This window comes from Lucilia cuprina, chromosome 4 (assembly GCF_022045245.1).
Source record: "Lucilia cuprina isolate Lc7/37 chromosome 4, ASM2204524v1, whole genome shotgun sequence".
NCBI lineage: Eukaryota > Metazoa > Arthropoda > Insecta > Diptera > Calliphoridae > Lucilia > Lucilia cuprina.
Genome location: NC_060952.1, coordinates 7,845,347 through 7,866,405, shown reverse-complemented (window position 1 = coordinate 7,866,405; position 21,059 = coordinate 7,845,347). Strand labels below are relative to the sequence as shown.

The following is a 21,059-nucleotide window of genomic DNA, read 5'->3' as shown; positions in this document are numbered from 1 at the left end:
GACTAGACTATAGACTAGACTATAGACTAGACTATAAACTAGACTATAGACTAGACTATAGACTAGACTATAGACTAAACTATAGACTAGACTATAGACTAGACTATAAATTAGACTATAGACTAGACTATAGACTAGACTATAGACTAGACTATAGACTAGACTATAGCCTAGACTATAGACTAGACTATAGACTAGACTACAGACTAGACTATTGACTAGACTATACACTAGTGCACTACATAATAGAATATAAACTGAGTACACTATAAACTGGACTAAAGACTAGATTAGGCTATAAACTAGACAATAGACTAGTCTAGTAGAGTCTATAGGTTACACTATTGACTAGACTATAGACTAAATTATAGACTAGACTATTGACTAGGCTATAGACTAGAGTATATACTAGCTATTGTCTATTTTTTTTTTTTTTTAAATTAGAAAAATATAAAAAATTTATACTAAAAAATTATTGGTAATTTTTGCATATTTTGTTTTAAAACTACAAAATTTTTAATTTAGCTTGACAAAAACTTATCAAGCATTTTATATATATTTTTATAGATAATTTCCTCAATTGAAATTTTATGACTTTTTTCAATTTGTACATATTTAATGCTTTTGGGTGCTACTTATTTAACATCAAAACTCAGCTTCAAGCCGGCTTTATTTGTTCAAATATATAAAGTAAAAAAAAACAACAACAAAGCTGCCTTAAAAAAGAAATTAAGAACAGGCCAATAACATATAATACGATATTCTTGGCATAATTTTATAAAAAAAATTGTGCTACTAAAACAAAATTAACAATTAAAAAAAAACAAGAAAAAAAGTAAACAAAAAATTATAATTAATAACAATACAAGCTAAAAAAGTAAACAATAAAAAATACTCGAAAAAAGAAGAAAATATTTGGTTACACTTTTACTTATAAGCTTTAAAATACGAGCATTTATTTGGCGTCACAAAACCGAGTTAAAATTTGTAATTTTGAAAAAAAAACAAGTTTTACACAATTTGTTTTAGAAAAAAATTTAACACAAAAAAAATTCAAGTATAAATAATTTAAAATTTGTTTTAATATAGATGTATTTAACAAGATACTTTATAATAAACAATAACAATAAATAAGAAAGAAATATTCCGACAAAAACTACAACTTAACAAAAAAGTTTAGTGAATAATTAATAACTAAAAAGTGTTGAAAATCGTAAGTGAACAACAACAATAAACAAACAAACAAACAGAACAATGTCTTCATTATTATAGACTGTTAACAAAATTGCCCTTTACAGCTTGCTTGATTTATTTATCAGGCACAGTGGGCCTAAACACGCACAAAGCAACTACAATTAAAAGCACTGAAAGCACAATTAAGCACTTTAAATTTAAGTACAACAACACGATAAACTTCGTTAAATAAACGAACGAAAAAAAAAAATAACGCACAACGAAATTGAAATTATATAGAATTGAAATAAACTCAAAACTCGCCTCGATCTCTGTTCAATAAAGGAACTAAAAAGTTTAATATAAAATGTCTCGATCCAAATATCACACTATGTTATTACGTTTACTGTATAAACTATTAATATTTGTGGCCATAATACAGCAAAATTATGGTAATCCCACAGCCTCTAATATGCCCTCTTTGCCACCACCTTTTGAAATGGAATTATCCTCACCAGTGCCATTTACCACACGTAAACCAGAGATTTTAACGTCTGATCAGGAAAATGATAAAAATATAGAGATTTTAGCCGCACCCTTAGAAGAGAAAAATAGCAGTTCTACTACCACTACTACTCTAAAGACTATAGAAACGAATTTAAAGGATTTGAATAATTTGAAAGAGGAGCCAATAATTATTAAGGATAATAACAATAATCCTATTAATAACAATGATGATGATAAAAACAACAATAACAATAATGCTGATAATAATAGCAGTTATGATGATTATATAGAGACTGATCTTAACGTGGAAAAAACCACTCCAACTTCCATGGAACAACAGGATGATCCTGTCATTCCACCCACTACCATAACATTTAGTAATGTTGCAGCAGCTGGTATTTTAGGCAATTCCAATTCAAATATTGATGGTGTTGTTATGGGTGGCAGTGATGGTAATAATGGCGCTGGTACTGTAGTCAATTATAATGATGCCACTCCTCCCTATGCTGCAGTTGATAATAAATATGGTAAGATTTGTTAATTCATTTTTTTCTCATTTGGAGTTTGAAAAATTTCTAAGAATTTTATTAAATTTTTTATATTAATTTGCAAAATTAAATTTAAAAATATATTATATAAAAAATACTGAATTAAATTAAAACGTCATAAAAGATCTCGAATCAGGCATGGAAAATTTAGCATTTTAAATTTAATTTTTTTTAAAAACAATACTTTTTAAAACTACTACTTAATAAGTATGAGTTTCTATATTTATTGACCAGACTCTCTAAAGACTATGGATCAAGCCATGAAGTAGTTTTTGAAACAAACCAGTGAGCAGACTTAGATTAGTTACCAGGTTATAAAGTCTGTAAAGTAATCTATTGACTAATCTATGACCTGTTGATTACACAGGCCGTCAAATGTTTAACCCAAAGATATACTTTTTAAACAAGTGGTCAACGCTGGGTTTCAAAATATCGTGTCCTAAAATTTGGAAAAAAACAAATTTTGGCCAATTTCGGGACGTTATAATCTATAGACTAGTCTATTGACTAATCTACAGACTATTCTATAGACTAGTCTATTGACTAATCTACAGACTATTCTATAGACTAGTCTATTGGCTATTCTATTGACTATTCTATAGACTAGTCTATTGACTATTCTATAGACTAGTCTATTGACTATTCTATAGACTAGTCTATTGACTATTTTATAGACTAGTCTATTGACTATTCTATAGACTAGTCCGTTGAGTATTCTATACTCTATTAACTATTTTATAGACTAGTTTATTGACTATTCTGGAAATTAGTTTACTGACTATTCTATACACTAGTCTACTGGCTATTTTATACACTAGTCCATTTACTGTTTTATATACTGTGCTACGGACTAGTCGATTGACTAGTCTACAGACAGGTTTTTTGACTATTCAATGAACTAGTCTGTGAAATAATTTATCGACTAGTCTATGGACTATAGACAACTCTATTGACTGGCCTTTGCACTATTTATTATGGACTAGTCTATAGACTCACTTAGTCAATTAATTAGTCTATTAAATGTTTCTTGACAAATACATATTTACATATACATGTGTATATTTAAATATTTTATTCGTGTTCTTTTCGTTTATTTGTCAATTAAATAAATTTAATTTTAAATAAAACAAATTTATTTAAATACACCTGCCTATTGTAATCGTCAAATCACACACACACCTCACACTCATACCTAAGAAAATCACTATAAAAATAAATCATTTACATGCAAACACACAATCACAACAAAACTATCAAGACCCAAGACCACAAGTGTGTAAAACCACAACAAAACTCCTCTGCCGAACTTAAAGGATGTCTAAAGATTTTAATACACACTTGAGAGTTGAGACTTTATCGTTCGTTGGTCGTTAGCTACTGAATTGAAATGAACAACAAACAGCAACAACAAGAACAGCATAAGATATTTGAACAATAAAATAAATGTTTTTCAAACATGAGGGTGGTGTTGTTGTTGTTGTTTTTTTTTTTTTTTGAGACATTTTATTTTGTTGGTGTATATTTAATATCAGCAACAAAAACAACAATACAAATTGTAAATACATATGCATGTATGAGTTTTAAGTCTAATAAACCACAAAACTAAATTCTGTTTGGTTGGCCACAACTGCAAATGACACAGGTTTAAATTACATACGCACGAGTAAAAGTGGTGCTAAAACTGTTACTTCAACAACTACTGTTTCGAAATGTTTATCTTGTTGTTTTGTTTTAGGGGTAGGTAGATAGGTAGGGGTATTCATTAGGTATAAGGTTAAACAAAAGTTATTTTGAAGTTTAGATAAAAGAATTGGAGGGATTGGTTATGAAATGCCTTTAGCTATAGTCCTTTTGAGTGTTTGTTTTATGTTTTTTATGATATAACAATTTTGCTTTGTTTGCTAGTTGTACTATTTTTGGACTTTAATGTTAATTTTTAAGTTTTTGAACAAAATAACATTTGTTGTAAATTTAACAATATTTTAGTATTTTCAAGAAAATTTGTAATTAATAATTTTTTATAAATGTTATTTATATATTATATAAAAACACCACGGAATACAATATTAATATAATACTTTTTTATATTAATATTTTTCGCTTTATCTTCTTTTCAAAGGCTGTTAAGGTTTTTCTTGTGTCCTTCAAGGAAATATCAAACCTGTCTTTCTCTTAAGTTATTTCTCTTAAGTGCCGCCATTACCCTTACAGTCTGTTTTTATTGTTGTTATTAATGTTCTTTTCTTTAAACAATCGTTTTCTCCTAGAAAGGGTTAAAGACACCGCCACCAAGTCCTTTAACCATAACTGTCTGGCTAATGCTCTTTTCATTACAACTTTAACACGTTTTGCATGTCTAGGCAAAATTTTTCCATCATTTTGTGCTTATAAATATACAATTTGTATGTAATGTTTGTTTAATAAAAAAATTTATTATAAAATATTTTCTGGCTTAAAAATAAAAAAATTAATTAATTGATTATAGGCACGTTTTTCTCCAAATATGACTAAATACTCCTGCTTCATCATTTCAATTATTGAAGAAAATTAGGAACAGGACAAGGTTGAGAAATACTATACTATAGCATTTTTCCATACATTTATCGACATTGGCTAGTTTTCAGAATAGTTTTGTAAATAGTCTAGACCATAGGGTAATAAATTGGCTAATAGTTCAATCAGTAGACTAGTCAATAGCGTTCTTTATATATTAGTGATTAGTGCATATACTAGTCAATGGAATAGTAGACACAAGAAGTCAATAGATTCGTATATACACCGGTCCAATTGACTAGTCAATATATATTTTAATAGAATAGTCTAAACAATAGACTAGTTAATAGGCTAATAGATTACTGAAAGCTGTAGTTAATAAGCTACTTTAAAGACTTTGAATTGTAAAATTGTAAATTGACAAGACTATAGAATAGATAACAGACAAGTCTTTAGAATAGTCAGTAGATTAGTCTATAGAATAGTCAGTAGACTAGTTTATAGAATAGACTGGTCTATAGGGTAGACAGTAGACTATTCTAATAGTCAATAGACTAGTCTATAGAATAGTCAATAGACTAGTCTATAGAATAGTCAATAGACTAGTCTATAGAATAGTCAATAGACTAGTCTATAGAATAGTCAATAGACTAGTCTATAGAATAGTCAATAGACTAGTCTATAGAATAGTCAATAGACTAGTCTATAGAATAGTCAATAGACTAGTCTATAGAATAGTCAATAGACTAGTCTATAGAATAGTCAATAGACTAGTCTATAGAATAGTCAATAGACTAGTCTATAGAATAGTCAATAGACTAGTCTATAGAATAGTCAATAGACTAGTCTATAGAATAGTCAATAGACTAGTCTATAGAATAGTCAATAGACTAGTCTATAGAATAGTCAATAGACTAGTCTATAGAATAGTCAATAGACTAGTCTATAGAATAGTCAATTGACTAGTCTATAGAATATTCAATAGACTAGTCTATAGAATAGTCAATTGACTAGTCTATAGAATAGTCAATAGACTAGTCTATAGAATAGTCAATAGACTAGTCTATAGAATAGTCAATAGACTAGTCTATAGAATAGTCAATAGACTAGTCTATAGAATAGTCAATAGACTAGTCTATAGAATAGTCAATAGACTAGTCTATAGAATAGTCAATAGACTAGTCTTTAGAATAGTCAATAGACTAGTCTATAGAATAGTGAATAGACTAGTCTATAGAATAGTCAATAGACTAGTCTATAGAATAGTCAATAGACTAGTCTATAGAATAGTCAATAGACTAGTCTATAGAATAGTCAATAGACTAGTCTATAGACTAGTCTATAGACTAGTCTATAGACAAGTCTATAGAATAGTCAATAGACTAGTCTATAGACTAGTCAATAGACTAGTCTATAGACTAGTCTATAGAATAGTCAATAGACTAGTCTATAGAATAGTCAATAGACTATTCTATAGACTAGTCTATAGACTAGTCTATAGAATAGTCAATAGACTAGTCTATAGACTAGTCTATAGACTAGTCTATAGAATAGTCAATAGACTAGTCAATAGACTAGTCTATAGAATAGTCAATAGACTAGTCTATAGAATAGTCAATAGACTAGTCTATAGAATAGTCAGTAGACTAGTCTATAGAATAGTCAATAGACTAGTCTATAGAATAGTCAATAGACTAGTCTATAGAATAGTCAATAGACTAGTCTATAGAATAGTCAATAGACTAGTCTATAGAATAGTCAATAGACTAGTCTATAGAATAGTCAATAGACTAGTCTATAGAATAGTCAATAGACTAGTCTTTAAAATAGTCAATAGACTAGTCTATAGAATAGTCAATAGACTAGTCTTTAAAATAGTCAATAGACTAGTCTATAAAATAGTCAATAGACTAGTCTATAGAATAGTCAATAGACTAGTCTATAGAATAGTCAATAGACTAGTCTATAGAATAGTCAATAGAATAGCCAATAGACTAGTCTATAGAATAGTCTGTAGATTAGTCAATAGACTAGTCTATAGAATAGTCTGTAGATTAGTCAATAGACTAGTCTATAGATTATAACGTCCCGAAATTGGCCAAAATTTGTTTTTTTCCAAATTTTAGGACACGATATTTTGAAACCCAGCGTTGACCACTTGTTTAAAAAGTATATCTTTGGGTTAAACATTTGACGGCCTGTGTAATCAACAGGTCATAGATTAGTCAATAGATTACTTTACAGACTTTATAACCTGGTAACTAATCTAAGTCTGCTCACTGGTTTGTTTCAAAAACTACTTCATGGCTTGATCCATAGTCTTTAGAGAGTCTGGTCAATAAATATAGAAACTCATACTTATTAAGTAGTAGTTTTAAAAAGTATTGTTTTTAAAAAAAATTAAATTTAAAATGCTAAATTTTCCATGCCTGATTCGAGATCTTTTATGACGTTTTAATTTAATTCAGTATTTTTTATATAATATATTTTTAAATTTAATTTTGCAAATTAATATAAAAAATTTAATAAAATTCTTAGAAATTTTTCAAACTCCAAATGAGAAAAAAATGAATTAACAAATCTTACCATATTTATTATCAACTGCAGCATAGGGAGGAGTGGCATCATTATAATTGACTACAGTACCAGCGCCATTATTACCATCACTGCCACCCATAACAACACCATCAATATTTGAATTGGAATTGCCTAAAATACCAGCTGCTGCAACATTACTAAATGTTATGGTAGTGGGTGGAATGACAGGATCATCCTGTTGTTCCATGGAAGTTGGAGTGGTTTTTTCCACGTTAAGATCAGTCTCTATATAATCATCATAACTGCTATTATTATCAGCATTATTGTTATTGTTGTTTTTATCATCATCATTGTTATTAATAGGATTATTGTTATTATCCTTAATAATTATTGGCTCCTCTTTCAAATTATTCAAATCCTTTAAATTCGTTTCTATAGTCTTTAGAGTAGTAGTGGTAGTAGAACTGCTATTTTTCTCTTCTAAGGGTGCGGCTAAAATCTCTATATTTTTATCATTTTCCTGATCAGACGTTAAAATCTCTGGTTTACGTGTGGTAAATGGCACTGGTGAGGATAATTCCATTTCAAAAGGTGGTGGCAAAGAGGGCATATTAGAGGCTGTGGGATTACCATAATTTTGCTGTATTATGGCCACAAATATTAATAGTTTATACAGTAAACGTAATAACATAGTGTGATATTTGGATCGAGACATTTTATATTAAACTTTTTAGTTCCTTTATTGAACAGAGATCGAGGCGAGTTTTGAGTTTATTTCAATTCTATATAATTTCAATTTCGTTGTGCGTTATTTTTTTTTTTCGTTCGTTTATTTAACGAAGTTTATCGTGTTGTTGTACTTAAATTTAAAGTGCTTAATTGTGCTTTCAGTGCTTTTAATTGTAGTTGCTTTGTGCGTGTTTAGGCCCACTGTGCCTGATAAATAAATCAAGCAAGCTGTAAAGGGCAATTTTGTTAACAGTCTATAATAATGAAGACATTGTTCTGTTTGTTTGTTTGTTTATTGTTGTTGTTCACTTACGATTTTCAACACTTTTTAGTTATTAATTATTCACTAAACTTTTTTGTTAAGTTGTAGTTTTTGTCGGAATATTTCTTTCTTATTTATTGTTATTGTTTATTATAAAGTATCTTGTTAAATACATCTATATTAAAACAAATTTTAAATTATTTATACTTGAATTTTTTTTGTGTTAAATTTTTTTCTAAAACAAATTGTGTAAAACTTGTTTTTTTTTCAAAATTACAAATTTTAACTCGGTTTTGTGACGCCAAATAAATGCTCGTATTTTAAAGCTTATAAGTAAAAGTGTAACCAAATATTTTCTTCTTTTTTCGAGTATTTTTTATTGTTTACTTTTTTAGCTTGTATTGTTATTAATTATAATTTTTTGTTTACTTTTTTTCTTGTTTTTTTTTAATTGTTAATTTTGTTTTAGTAGCACAATTTTTTTTATAAAATTATGCCAAGAATATCGTATTATATGTTATTGGCCTGTTCTTAATTTCTTTTTTAAGGCAGCTTTGTTGTTGTTTTTTTTTACTTTATATATTTGAACAAATAAAGCCGGCTTGAAGCTGAGTTTTGATGTTAAATAAGTAGCACCCAAAAGCATTAAATATGTACAAATTGAAAAAAGTCATAAAATTTCAATTGAGGAAATTATCTATAAAAATATATATAAAATGCTTGATAAGTTTTTGTCAAGCTAAATTAAAAATTTTGTAGTTTTAAAACAAAATATGCAAAAATTACCAATAATTTTTTAGTATAAATTTTTTATATTTTTCTAATTTAAAAAAAAAAAAAAATAGACAATAGCTAGTATATACTCTAGTCTATAGCCTAGTCAATAGTCTAGTCTATAATTTAGTCTATAGTCTAGTCAATAGTGTAACCTATAGACTCTACTAGACTAGTCTATTGTCTAGTTTATAGCCTAATCTAGTCTTTAGTCCAGTTTATAGTGTACTCAGTTTATATTCTATTATGTAGTGCACTAGTGTATAGTCTAGTCAATAGTCTAGTCTGTAGTCTAGTCTATAGTCTAGTCTATAGTCTAGGCTATAGTCTAGTCTATAGTCTAGTCTATAGTCTAGTCTATAGTCTAGTCTATAGTCTAATTTATAGTCTAGTCTATAGTCTAGTCTATAGTTTAGTCTATAGTCTAGTCTATAGTCTAGTCTATAGTCTAGTTTATAGTCTAGTCTATAGTCTAGTCTATAGTCTAGTCTATAGTTTAGTCTACAGTCTAGTCTATAGTATAGTCTATAGTCTAGTCTATAGTCTAGTCTATAGTCTAGTCTATAGTCTAGTCTATAGTCTAGTCTATAGTCTAGTCTATAGTCTAGTCTATAGTCTAGTCTATAGTCTAGTCTATAGTCTAGTCTATAGTCTAGTCTATAGTCTAGTCTATAGTCTAGTCTATAGTCTAGTCTATAGTATAGTCTATAGTATAGTCTATAGTATAGTCTATAGTATAGTCTATAGTCTAGTCTATAGTCTAGTCTATAGTCTAGTCTATAGTCTAGTCTATAGTCTAGTCTATAGTCTAGTCTATAGTCTAGTCTATAGTCTAGTCTATAGTCTAGTCTATAGTCTAGTCTATAGTCTAGTCTATAGTCTAGTCTATAGTCTAGTCTATAGTCTAGTTTATAGTCTAGTTTATAGTCTAGTCTATAGTCTAGTCAATAGCCTAGTATATAGTCTAGTCTATACTCCAGTCTTAGTGTAGCCTATTATATAATCTAAGCTATAGTCTAGTCTATAGTCTTGTTTATAGTCTGGTCCACAGTCTAATCTAAAGTCTAGTCCATAGTCTATTCAAAAGTATTCTAAATCCTTATGGTAAACTTTTTTTTAAATTATTTTCATATAGTTTTTGGAGTTCTAATGAATGTTAAAATAATTCAATTTGTAAGTTTCCTATAAAGTTATTAATTTGTTATGAATTAATAATTATAAACAAATTAGTTTATTTGATGTTTAATTATTTACAATAATATTTCGATAAATATATCTTTATTATGGTGTTCTTAAACCAAGTACAAAATACTTGATTCAAGAACGGATCTGTAAAGTCTGAAAATCCTTACAATGTATTAATTGAAAAAACCTTCAGTTTGCTTTAAGTTTAGAGAAATGTATAGGGTTAAATTAATCGTAAAATGGGCTTAATTTGAGCTCCATTTATACTTGATTTGAGAATATTTCAGTCAAGATTTTTATTACTTTAATGTGTAATAAGTTACTCTACTAATGCCTTAATACATTAAAGTTCCATTATAAAATCTAAACATTTCCATCAAAATTCAATTATCCTTATATTTTACAATTAGTAAAACAACAGCACTTGACCTTTCTCACATCAAAATATATCGACAACATTTGGAAAATACAAACTAATAATCAAGATTATGTTGTGGAAAAAAGTACACTTGTTAATTGCTAGTTACCTAAATCACAATCATATTAATGTCTTTTTTTCAACATCATTATCTTTACATTACTGAAATGACTGTTAACCCTCATTTAGTACTGAATACGTTCCATAAAAAAATCACCCAAAACCAATAATAAAACAATAATGTGTGTTTTCTACACCCTTCTGAAATGTAATACAATCAATCAGTAGTGTATTTGTATGTGTCAGTAAACACGTCACGTCACGTCACGTCACGTCACTTTATTTTACCCTTACTCTAAGTTAGCCCGCCCTTAGTCTTTAACCTAAAAAACTACCTGTCAACATGTTAATCACTTTGATTATCAATAAAACATTTTCAATTTAATATAAACATTTTAAACTTATCTAATATGGGAAAAAATCATTTATATTTCCAAGAATTCTGTGAAATATTTTTGTTCAAAAATTCAAACAATTGTTTTATTTGTTTATTACTATTTGTGGATTTTTTATTTTATGCAAAATATTTTATGGCAAAATGTGACCTAATTAAATTGTGAATATGTGTGAGAGTATAAAACTGCAAATAAATGCTTTGCATTATTTTTAATTAGTTGAAATATTCATATGCACAGTACATTTGTTTTTTTTTTATTAAAATTTATTATTAATTTGAGATTTTTTTATGAAAATACTTTAATTTAAACATATTCGAGAATATTCCAAGAGTTGAATTTTTTCTTAAATTTAGTATAGGGCACAGCTTTTTGTTCAAATTTTACCGTGTTGCATTTAAATGCAAAACATTTTCTTAATTCTAATTTTTTTTTAGAAAAATACTGTAATTTAAAAATATTCCAGAGTTCGCTTTTCAAAAAATTTTGTATCGGATAATGACATTTTTCGAGAATATTCCAAGAATTTGTTTTAATTTTTGTAATAAACAATGTAATAGCCTATATCTTAATACATTTAAAAAGTGTAATATTCGCGATTGAATCAGAGCGGACTTATTTTTTTATCTGTCTCAATATCAAATGAGACTTGGTATTATAGTCAGGTCCTGTAAAGGCATCAAATTTAAGCATTCGAAACCGATCGAAATCTCTACAGGCTTGAAGATTTACAGTTTAAAGTCAATAGGTCATTAGGAATTCGATCCGTACTATTTCTTCTGACTGTTACAGAGATTTTGGAAATATAAAATTTGTTAATATTTAGTTCTAAAATATTGAAAATAATCTGCTTAAATATAAACTTTAAAGCTATCTGAAATATTGGGAAACACACAGAATACAGAATTTAATATTAGGTACGGGGCTGCGTTCCTAATGAAGTAAAGATCTGATCATCATCTGATGTTGTTCTTGTTTAATTTTATCTCATCACAAAGGGGAGCACATTGATTATATTGCGTCTTTATTCTGAAAAAAATATTTGAACCAGATTTAGATAGAAGCTCCTTTCTTAAGAATTTGATTATATTGAGAGTTGCTTTAAATAATTTTCACCAAGAAACCATCATGTACTATTTTAAAATAGCCGTTTATTTTTAAATTTTTGCGAATATTCCAAGAATTTGTTTTCTCACTGTATATAGCAGTAACCAATTACCGTTATTTTAAAACAATTCATGAAAAAAGTAGCATACTTTTAGGCACTATGAATATTTGTATAGATGTTTCAAAATTCTAAAGCTGCCATAATACATTGAATGAGCTATAAGCCATATTTAAGACTAGTCGAGCGATATGACACAATGTGTTGTTTTCAATCTCTATTTTATGTATTGTTTCTCTAATCATGCTCTACCTATAATATCCTTAAAGTCAATGCACATGCACAATCCTGCTTATGTTTAAACAAAACTTCTATAAATTATATAAAAATTATTTGTCAAAACACACAAAATTTTGAATATTTGTATGTATGTTTGTATTTCCTAATTCTAATTGAACAGCAACTTGTATCAATGAATATTTATAATTGAATATTAAATTTGCTCTAATTATTAATTTGGGTGCGGCATTATTCAACTCTCTATACATTTCGCTGTGTGTATTTTTGTGGGTAAAATGTTTGTGAAAACTGGGTTAATGAATTTATTACAACTAGGGATACAACTAAGATAATTAAAAAATTTTGTATTGTGTTTGAAACGCCAACAACATATTTCAATTAACAGAGAGAAAGGTTATTAAAAAAGTAAAAAGGAAAATGTTTAAAAAATTTCTAGTAAAAATTAGATATTTAAAAATTGAGTTTAACGTTTTTTTAGTATTATGCAAATTTTTGTTCAGAATTTTGCATAATGCTAGTTATTCAATAGATTTCTCTAGCCATTTAGTTGAGATATCAAAGGTCATGAATCCCAAACAATCAGAAGAAAGACAAATAATATAGAGAACCAAAAATATAGAAGTGAATACATCAGTTTAGTATGCCAGGATATTGAAATTAAAGGAAACTGGCAAAAATATACTAAAAACGAGTCACTCACAATAAAAGAGAGTAAAGAAAACAACAGTTAAAAAGAACAATAAAGAAATGCTTACTAAATGACAATAATTTCCATGAATCATCTGTTTAATTTAATTTTTTTTACTACTAATTTTTTTAATTTTTTGCAATAATTTCAATTTTTTATTTAAAATACTTATTCTAAGGGCAACGGGTGTGTATTACAGTGACAACAACAATAATAATAATAATCGGGATTCTCACTATTTGTTGGAAAACCAGATGTAAACAGTTCAAGCGAATTTGCTGTAGACATTAGCGGCAACAGCAACAACAAGAACAACGATAGCAACAGAAAATATGCCGCTTTATTTAGGGGTTTGTTAAGGGTACAGGAGAGAAAGAGACAACACATGATGTTGGCATTTGGATTTTATAAAGGCAATGACACATTGAACAACCACTTTTTGCGCGTTAGAGTAGTTGAACAACAGCAATCTTACACACAATAAGAAGTCATGACTAAAAGTCGAACAGATGAAAGGACGGACGAAAGAACGGGTGGATGGACAGACATATGGTTAGGTCCGACCGCCTGGCAGGCAGGCAGGCAAGCAGCGTGTGAGTTAAGCAAGCAATTTAAGTCAGCACAATTGAAAATATATGTATGTGGAGAGGGAGAGATGTGTTGGGTAGGAAAGTGAATTTTATGCATAAACAGAGATGCTAATAAGAAGAAAAAGTATGTTTGTAAAAAGTGGTAGAATATTAATAAGCACTAGAATGAAAAAAACGCTAAATTTTTTTGGAATAATTTTGTTGAAAGTATAAAAGATTTTTTTATATTTACCAAAAGGTACCTTTATATATTAAGATTTGAAAATTTTGAAAATATTAAACCAAAATGGGAACAATATAATTATGCTAATTAAATTTTTGATAGCTCCAGAATCAATAATACTAAATCCGCAAGTACAGATCAGAATCTTATGGATATGGAATCTGTGGACGATGTAAGACCTGGTTCATACTGGGAAACTTTTGTTGAGAAACTTTTTATTTTGTGTGTGAGAGAAAGTGATGGTTGATATATCTTTCTCCTTTTCTCACACACAAAATTTTAAAGTTTCCCAAAAAAGTTTAATAGTGTGAACCAGGTCTAAGTTACACACTTTAAAACATAAAGTAAGCTTTCGTAGCTTTAGAAAATTGTTTTAATTCTTTGAAAAATTGTTGAGAAACTTTTTATTTTGTGTGTGAGAGAAAGTGATGCTTGATATATCTTTCTCCTTTTCTCACACACAAAATTTTAAAGTTTCCCAAAAAAGTTTAATAGTGTGAACCAGGTCTAAGTTACACACTTTAAAACATAAAGTAAGCTTTCGTAGCTTTAGAAAATTGTTTTAATTCGTTGAAAAATTCATATAAATATTAACTATTTTACGTATACGGGACACCGGTAGTTATTTCCGAAGAAAAATACGTTATTTTTTTAGAAACTGATGTCACAACATGCAAAAAAAAATATAATATCCTGCGATATCCTTCATAAACACTTTTTCTATTTTTCATCAAAAATGATCGATATACATCAAAAAAGGTGAAGTTAAATCCATAAAAAGTCCAGCCGTTTAGTCTTGTGCGTGAAAGGGTTAAGTAATCGGAAACTTTTGATCTTCCTTGATATGTTCGCTTTACTAAACAATTTTTTTTAAATTGGAAATATGGAATACAACTCTCATATTTGGACCGGAGACAGGAGAGGGCGGAAGTACTTATTGGTGACAGCAGGTCATCTAACTCTATTGAATCACTGAAGCGCGGTCTCAACGTGGGGTGTTTCTTACTGTTCTAGTAGAATAAACTTTCTGTAGAAGTATTTCCTGGCACTTTCGATATAAGAGGATTTAAATCAAATGTCCTCAAACACTACTTCCTCTATCCTCCTTTCCACAAGAAGTAATTCATTAAAAAGTTTTCAATAGAAAACTGGCCGCTGAAGATAAGTGATCGATAACAAAGATTTCTATATAAAAATAATCTTCGTAAGAAGTTTTTTTTTATAGAAAAGTGATCGATAACAAAGATCTCTATAAAAAAGTGATCTTTTCAAAAGTTTTCTATTTCTAGAAGCTTTCTATAGAAAAGTGATCCATAACGAAGAAAAGGAAGTTTTTTGTATATAATGCTCAATAAATAAGTTTTTTTATAGAAAATTGATCGATTAAGTTCTTTTTTTTATAGAAAATGGTTCGAAAATGAAGTTTTCTATAAAAAAATATTTTCTAGAGAGGACCGATTTGTAGAGAAAACTGATCTTCTAAAGAAAAAATATAAACTGATAGAAAATTTATACATGTTAAGATTTAGTTATTGAGGATACAAATTACTCTTTTTCCATATTTAATAAACATATGAGTTTTCACTAAAAAATCTATATTTTGATAAATATTTATCTGGAATTATGACATTACTTTTCTGCTAAGAGTTTAAACTTAATATTTATAAATCTTAATATTAAACACATTTCGTTTTTAACAAATTCACAAAAACTAAATTTTATTTTTTTTTTTTTTTAAATTAAACTCTATGTTTTTAATAATTTACCACACATTTCAAAATTTTCACATTACTTGATTTTGATAACTCATATACATATATATTTTTTTTTAAATTTTTATTTATTTTTACACTATTTTTATTTATTTAAACAATAAATTATATATTTATGAAAATCTATTCAAGAATTATTTTTCACACACTTTTAAAATGGAAAACGCTTAATTGACAACACTTGCTGGCTGGCAGCACTTTTTATTGATTTGTTGCAAGAAGATACAACAACAATATAACACACACTCGTACAAAAATGAGAAAAACAACAACAAAAATTGCTCTCATATAATAAAAAAAAAACAACAAAAAACTTATGAGCATATACCAAAATAAGGCACAGCCTAATTTAATATAACTTTTTTTCTTCTTCCACTTTTTTTGTAACGTTAGACTTTTCTTTTTGTAAATTTCTTTTTCATTTTACACAATTTGTTTTAATTTAACACAAAAAACTTTAATAATTTTATTTTGTTTCATTTAACACTTGGTTTTAGTAACATATTTAAATATTCGTTTTCGTACATTTTTTAAACTCCTGTATCCATGATTCAATTTTTGAATGCCTTTTTTTCGACTGCTACTGCTGTCTCTGTCAATGAGTGTTTGTCTCAAAAACCTTTGCTCTGGGGGTTTTTCTTAATTTTCTTGTATTAAACTTATTCCATGACTTTTTTCTTTTAACTAAACCGTTTATTCTTTAATTGTTAGATATTAATTGTTAATTTTATTTAATTAACTTAATTTCTAATATAATAATTTTTTACTTTTCGGGTTTTTATTGTAGACTTTTTTGCCTTTTTTTTTTGCTGTTAGTCTGAGTCTCTCGACGTAAACTATTGAAGCGAATTTAGTATTTGTAAAATGAATTTATTTTCTTTTCGTCTCTACTTTGTCTCTATTTTCGTTCGTTCGTTTGTTGTATCTTTTTTGGCTTGTTTGTGTGCGTTTGTATCTGTAAGTATGCAGAGTTGCATTTTTAGGTAATTTTTTTCTGTTTCGCTGCTGTTTGCGGCGAATTTATCTGTCTGTATTGTGTGTTTTTCAGTTTTTGTTTTGCTTTTGTTATTTCGTTGTCTTCTTATCGGTGTTTTATGTTCTTCTGTTTTTCATTGTTTATTGTTTCTCTTTTCGTTTTTATAAAAGATTGTGTATATTATTGAGAATGTAGGTAATTTGAGCAAAAAAAGATTTGATGATAACAACAGTAAGAAAAACGTAAACAAAATGTGTAAATGCAATAATTACATGATGAAATTGTGTAAAGTGAAACAGATGAAGAACACGTGAAGCTGTGTTTAGTAAACATTAAATTTTGGTTGAATTTTTTTTAAATTTGAAAAATTTGATAAGTAAGTTAAGCTAAGTGGAGAATGAATATTAGTTTTAATATTTAATAATTTAATGTCTATATCAAAATTTCAGCGATGAAATTATTAGTCATATATATATATAACATATATATATATATATATAATATATATATATATATATATATATATATATATATAATATTATATATATATATATATATATATATATATATATATATATAATATAATATATAATATATATATATATATATATATATATATAATATATATATATATATATATATATATATTATATATATATATATATATATATATATATATATATTAAGTAGTTAGTTAAGTATTAAGTTAGTTAGGTAGTTAGTTATTTAGTTATTTATTTATTTAGTTATTTAGTTATTTATTTATTTAGTTATTTAGATATTTAGTTATTTAGTTATTTAGTTATTTTGTTATTTTGTTATTTAGTTATTTAGTTATTTAGCGTTTTAGTTATTTAGTTATTTAGTTATTTTGTTATATAGCTATTTAGTTATTTAGTTATTTTGTTATTTAGTTATTTAGTTATTTAGTTATTTAGTTATTTAGTTATTTAGTTATTTAGTTAGTTAGTTAGTTAGTTAGTTAGTTAGTTAGTTAGTTAGTTAGTTAGTTAGTTAGTTAGTTGGTTAGGTAGCTAGCTAGTTAGTTAGACCTAGTGGGAAAACTTTTTTAGGAAACTTTTGATGAAAGATAGAAATATCAAACTTCTCTTTCTCTTAATTAGTTAGTTCGTTCCTTAGCTTTGAAAAAAATACTTTTTAGCATTTTCAGATCTAAACGCTGCTTAGCAATTTTTGTCTTAACAAGCAAATTCCCAATAAAATTAAAATATTTCTTAATAACTCATAATAATAATTTTCTTACAACCTTTTCTAACAAATAACATCACTTTGTTGCTGGTAATATTTCTAAGGATAAAAACGTGTTATAAATGTCTGAATATGACATTATACATGTATGTATATAAAAATATTTTTCATCAAAAAATGTTTTATAGAAAATACTAAAATTGAAATCCCTATACACCCATACGAGTAATATTTTGATAATAAAAAAAGAAAAAAAAAACATTGTATCGGGTTGATGTAGAGCAAAAAGAAGTATAGGGGGTCACATTAAATGTAACATATTGGTTGATGGCAAACTAATTTAAGTAGAAATGAACTTTTTTTCGTTTTACTTTATACGTTTAGCTGGTTACACTCCAACATACAACGTTTGTAATCCTTATAACATAGTAAATTTTCCGTTTTTATGTCTTCTACTGAAACTTTATTTTTCTATATTAAAACTTTTTATATTTCTTTGTATGTTTTTGTGATAATGTTTTAGGAAATCAAAAACATATTGTTAAAGAAAAACGATTAAATTTTATATTGACCTTTGGTGTAAAATGTGGCAAATAGGATGATGTCCAGTGTTATTATTATACTCAATTTAACCTTTATTGCTTAAAATACACTTGAGTGTTTTCTTACTTTTTCGGGGTTTTTGTGAAAATGGGAGGGTTAGCAGGAAAACTTTGCTGACAAGTGGGAAGTTTGTGTTAGTGGATTTATGATTAGGAAAGGAGGAAGTAATATAAGTATTTATATATTATAATAAATATTTGGAATAACTTTTTTAAACGCTTGTAGTTATTAACAACAATAAAGTGTTTAAATAGTATTTTCTTTAAAAGCTCTAAGTGGATGAAGAAATAAATTAAAATCAATGAAGAAAAAAACTCAGAAAAAAGTAAGAGAGAATCATCCCAGCTGTGACAAGCCTAACTAACTAACTAACTATCTAACTAACTAACTAACTAACTAACTAACTAACTAACTAACTAACTAACTAACTAACTAACTAACTAACTAACTAACTATCTAACTAACTAACTAACTAACTAACTAACTAACTAACTAACTAACTAACTAACTAACTATCTATCTATCTATCTAACTAACTAACTAACTAACTAACTAACTAACTAACTAACTAACTAACTAACTAACTAACTAACTAACTAATACTAACTAACTATAATAATAACTAACTAACTAACTAACTAACTAACTAACTAACTAACTATTAACTAACTAACTAACTAACTAACTAACTACTAACTAACTAACTAACTAACTAACTGACTAACTATCTATCTATCTATCTATCTATCTATCTATCTATCTATCTATCTATCTATCTATCTATCTATCTATCTATCTATCTATCTATCTATCTATCTATCTATCTATCTATCTATCTATCTATCTATCTATCTATCTATCTATCTATCTATCTATCTATCTATCTATCTATCTATCTATCTATCTATCTATCTATCTATCTATCTATCTATCTATCTATCTATCTATCTATCTATCTATCTATCTATCTATCTATCTATCTATCTATCTATCTATCTATCTATCTATCTATCTATCTATCTATCTATCTATCTATCTATCTATCTATCTATCTATCTATCTATTATCTATCTATCATCTATCTATCTATCTATCTATCTATCTATCTATCTATCTATCTATCTATCTATCTATCTATCTATCTATCTATCTATCTATCTATCTATCTATCTATCTATCTATCTATCTATCTATCTATCTATCTATCTATCTATCTATCTATCTATCTATCTATCTATCTATCTATCTATCTATCTATCTATCTATCTATCTATCTATCTATCTATCTATCTATCTATCTTATCTATCTATCTATCTATCTATCTATCTATCTATCTATCTATCTATCTATCTATCTATCTATCTATCTATCTATCTATCTATCTATCTATCTATCTATCTATCTATCTATCTATCTATCTATCTATCTATCTATCTATCTATCTATCTATCTATCTATCTATCTATCTATCTATCTATCTATCTATCTATCTATCTATCTATCTATCTATCTATCTATCTATCTATCTATCTATCTATCTATCTATCTATCTATCTATCTATCTATCTATCTATCTATCTATCTATCTATCTATCTATATCTATCTATCTATCTATCTATCTATCTATCTATCTATCTATCTATCTATCTATCTATCTATCTATCTATCTATCTATCTATCTATCTATCTATCTATCTATCTATCTATCTATATCTATCTATCTATCTATCTATCTATCTATCTATCTATCTATCTATCTATCTATCTATCTATCTATCTATCTATCTATCTATCTATCTATCTATCTATCTATCTATCTATCTATCTATCTATCTATCTATCTATCTATCTATCTATCTATCTATCTATCTATCTATCTATCTATCTATCTATCTATCTATCTATCTATCTATCTATCTATCTATCTATCTATCTATCTATCTATCTATCTATCTATCTATCTATCTATCTATCTATCTATCTATCTATCTATCTATCTATCTATCTATCTATCTATCTATCTATCTATCTATCTATCTATCTATCTATCTATCTATCTATCTATCTATCTATCTATCTATCTATCTATCTATCTATCTATCTATCTATCTATCTATCTATCTATCTATCTATCTATCTATCTATCTATCTATCTCTATCTATCTATCTATCTATCTATCTATCTATCTATCTATCTATCTATCTATCTATCTATCTATCTATCTATCTATCTATCTATCTATCTATCTATCTATCTATCTATCTATCTATCTATCTATCTATCTATCTATCTATCTATCTATCTATCTATCTATCTATCTATCTATCTATCTATCTATCTATCTATCTATCTATCTATCTATCTATCTATCTATCTATCTATCTATCTATCTATCCATCTATCCATCTAACTAAAACAAAACTGCGAATCGAGTATTACAAAATTCTGCTTTCATTAGCTCCAAAAGCGCAACATATTGCTTCCATATATTTCATTAGCAGCTTTAAT

General features: G+C 27.0%; 1 protein-coding gene across 4 annotated transcripts in view; it reads right to left on the bottom strand.

The window, feature by feature from the left end:
- LOC111676447 (tyrosine-protein phosphatase 99A-like) overlaps nucleotides 1–16,670 on the bottom strand; it is a 69,553-nt gene extending 52,883 nt beyond the window's left edge. Inside the window, exons 1-2 of one of the 4 annotated variants that reach the window (XM_046950728.1) lie at nucleotides 16,286–16,670; nucleotides 7,308–8,425 (exon numbers count right to left, since the gene is read on the bottom strand). In XM_046950728.1, coding sequence (XP_046806684.1) covers nucleotides 7,308–7,974 — 667 coding nt within the window. In that variant the 5' untranslated portion in view covers nucleotides 7,975–8,425; nucleotides 16,286–16,670. Of the gene's footprint in view, nucleotides 1–7,307; nucleotides 8,426–16,088 lie in introns of all 4 variants that reach the window. The other 3 variants (XM_046950727.1, XM_046950726.1, XM_046950729.1) reach the window with 3 other exon arrangements.
- Between the last annotated feature and the right edge of the window lie 4,389 nt (nucleotides 16,671–21,059).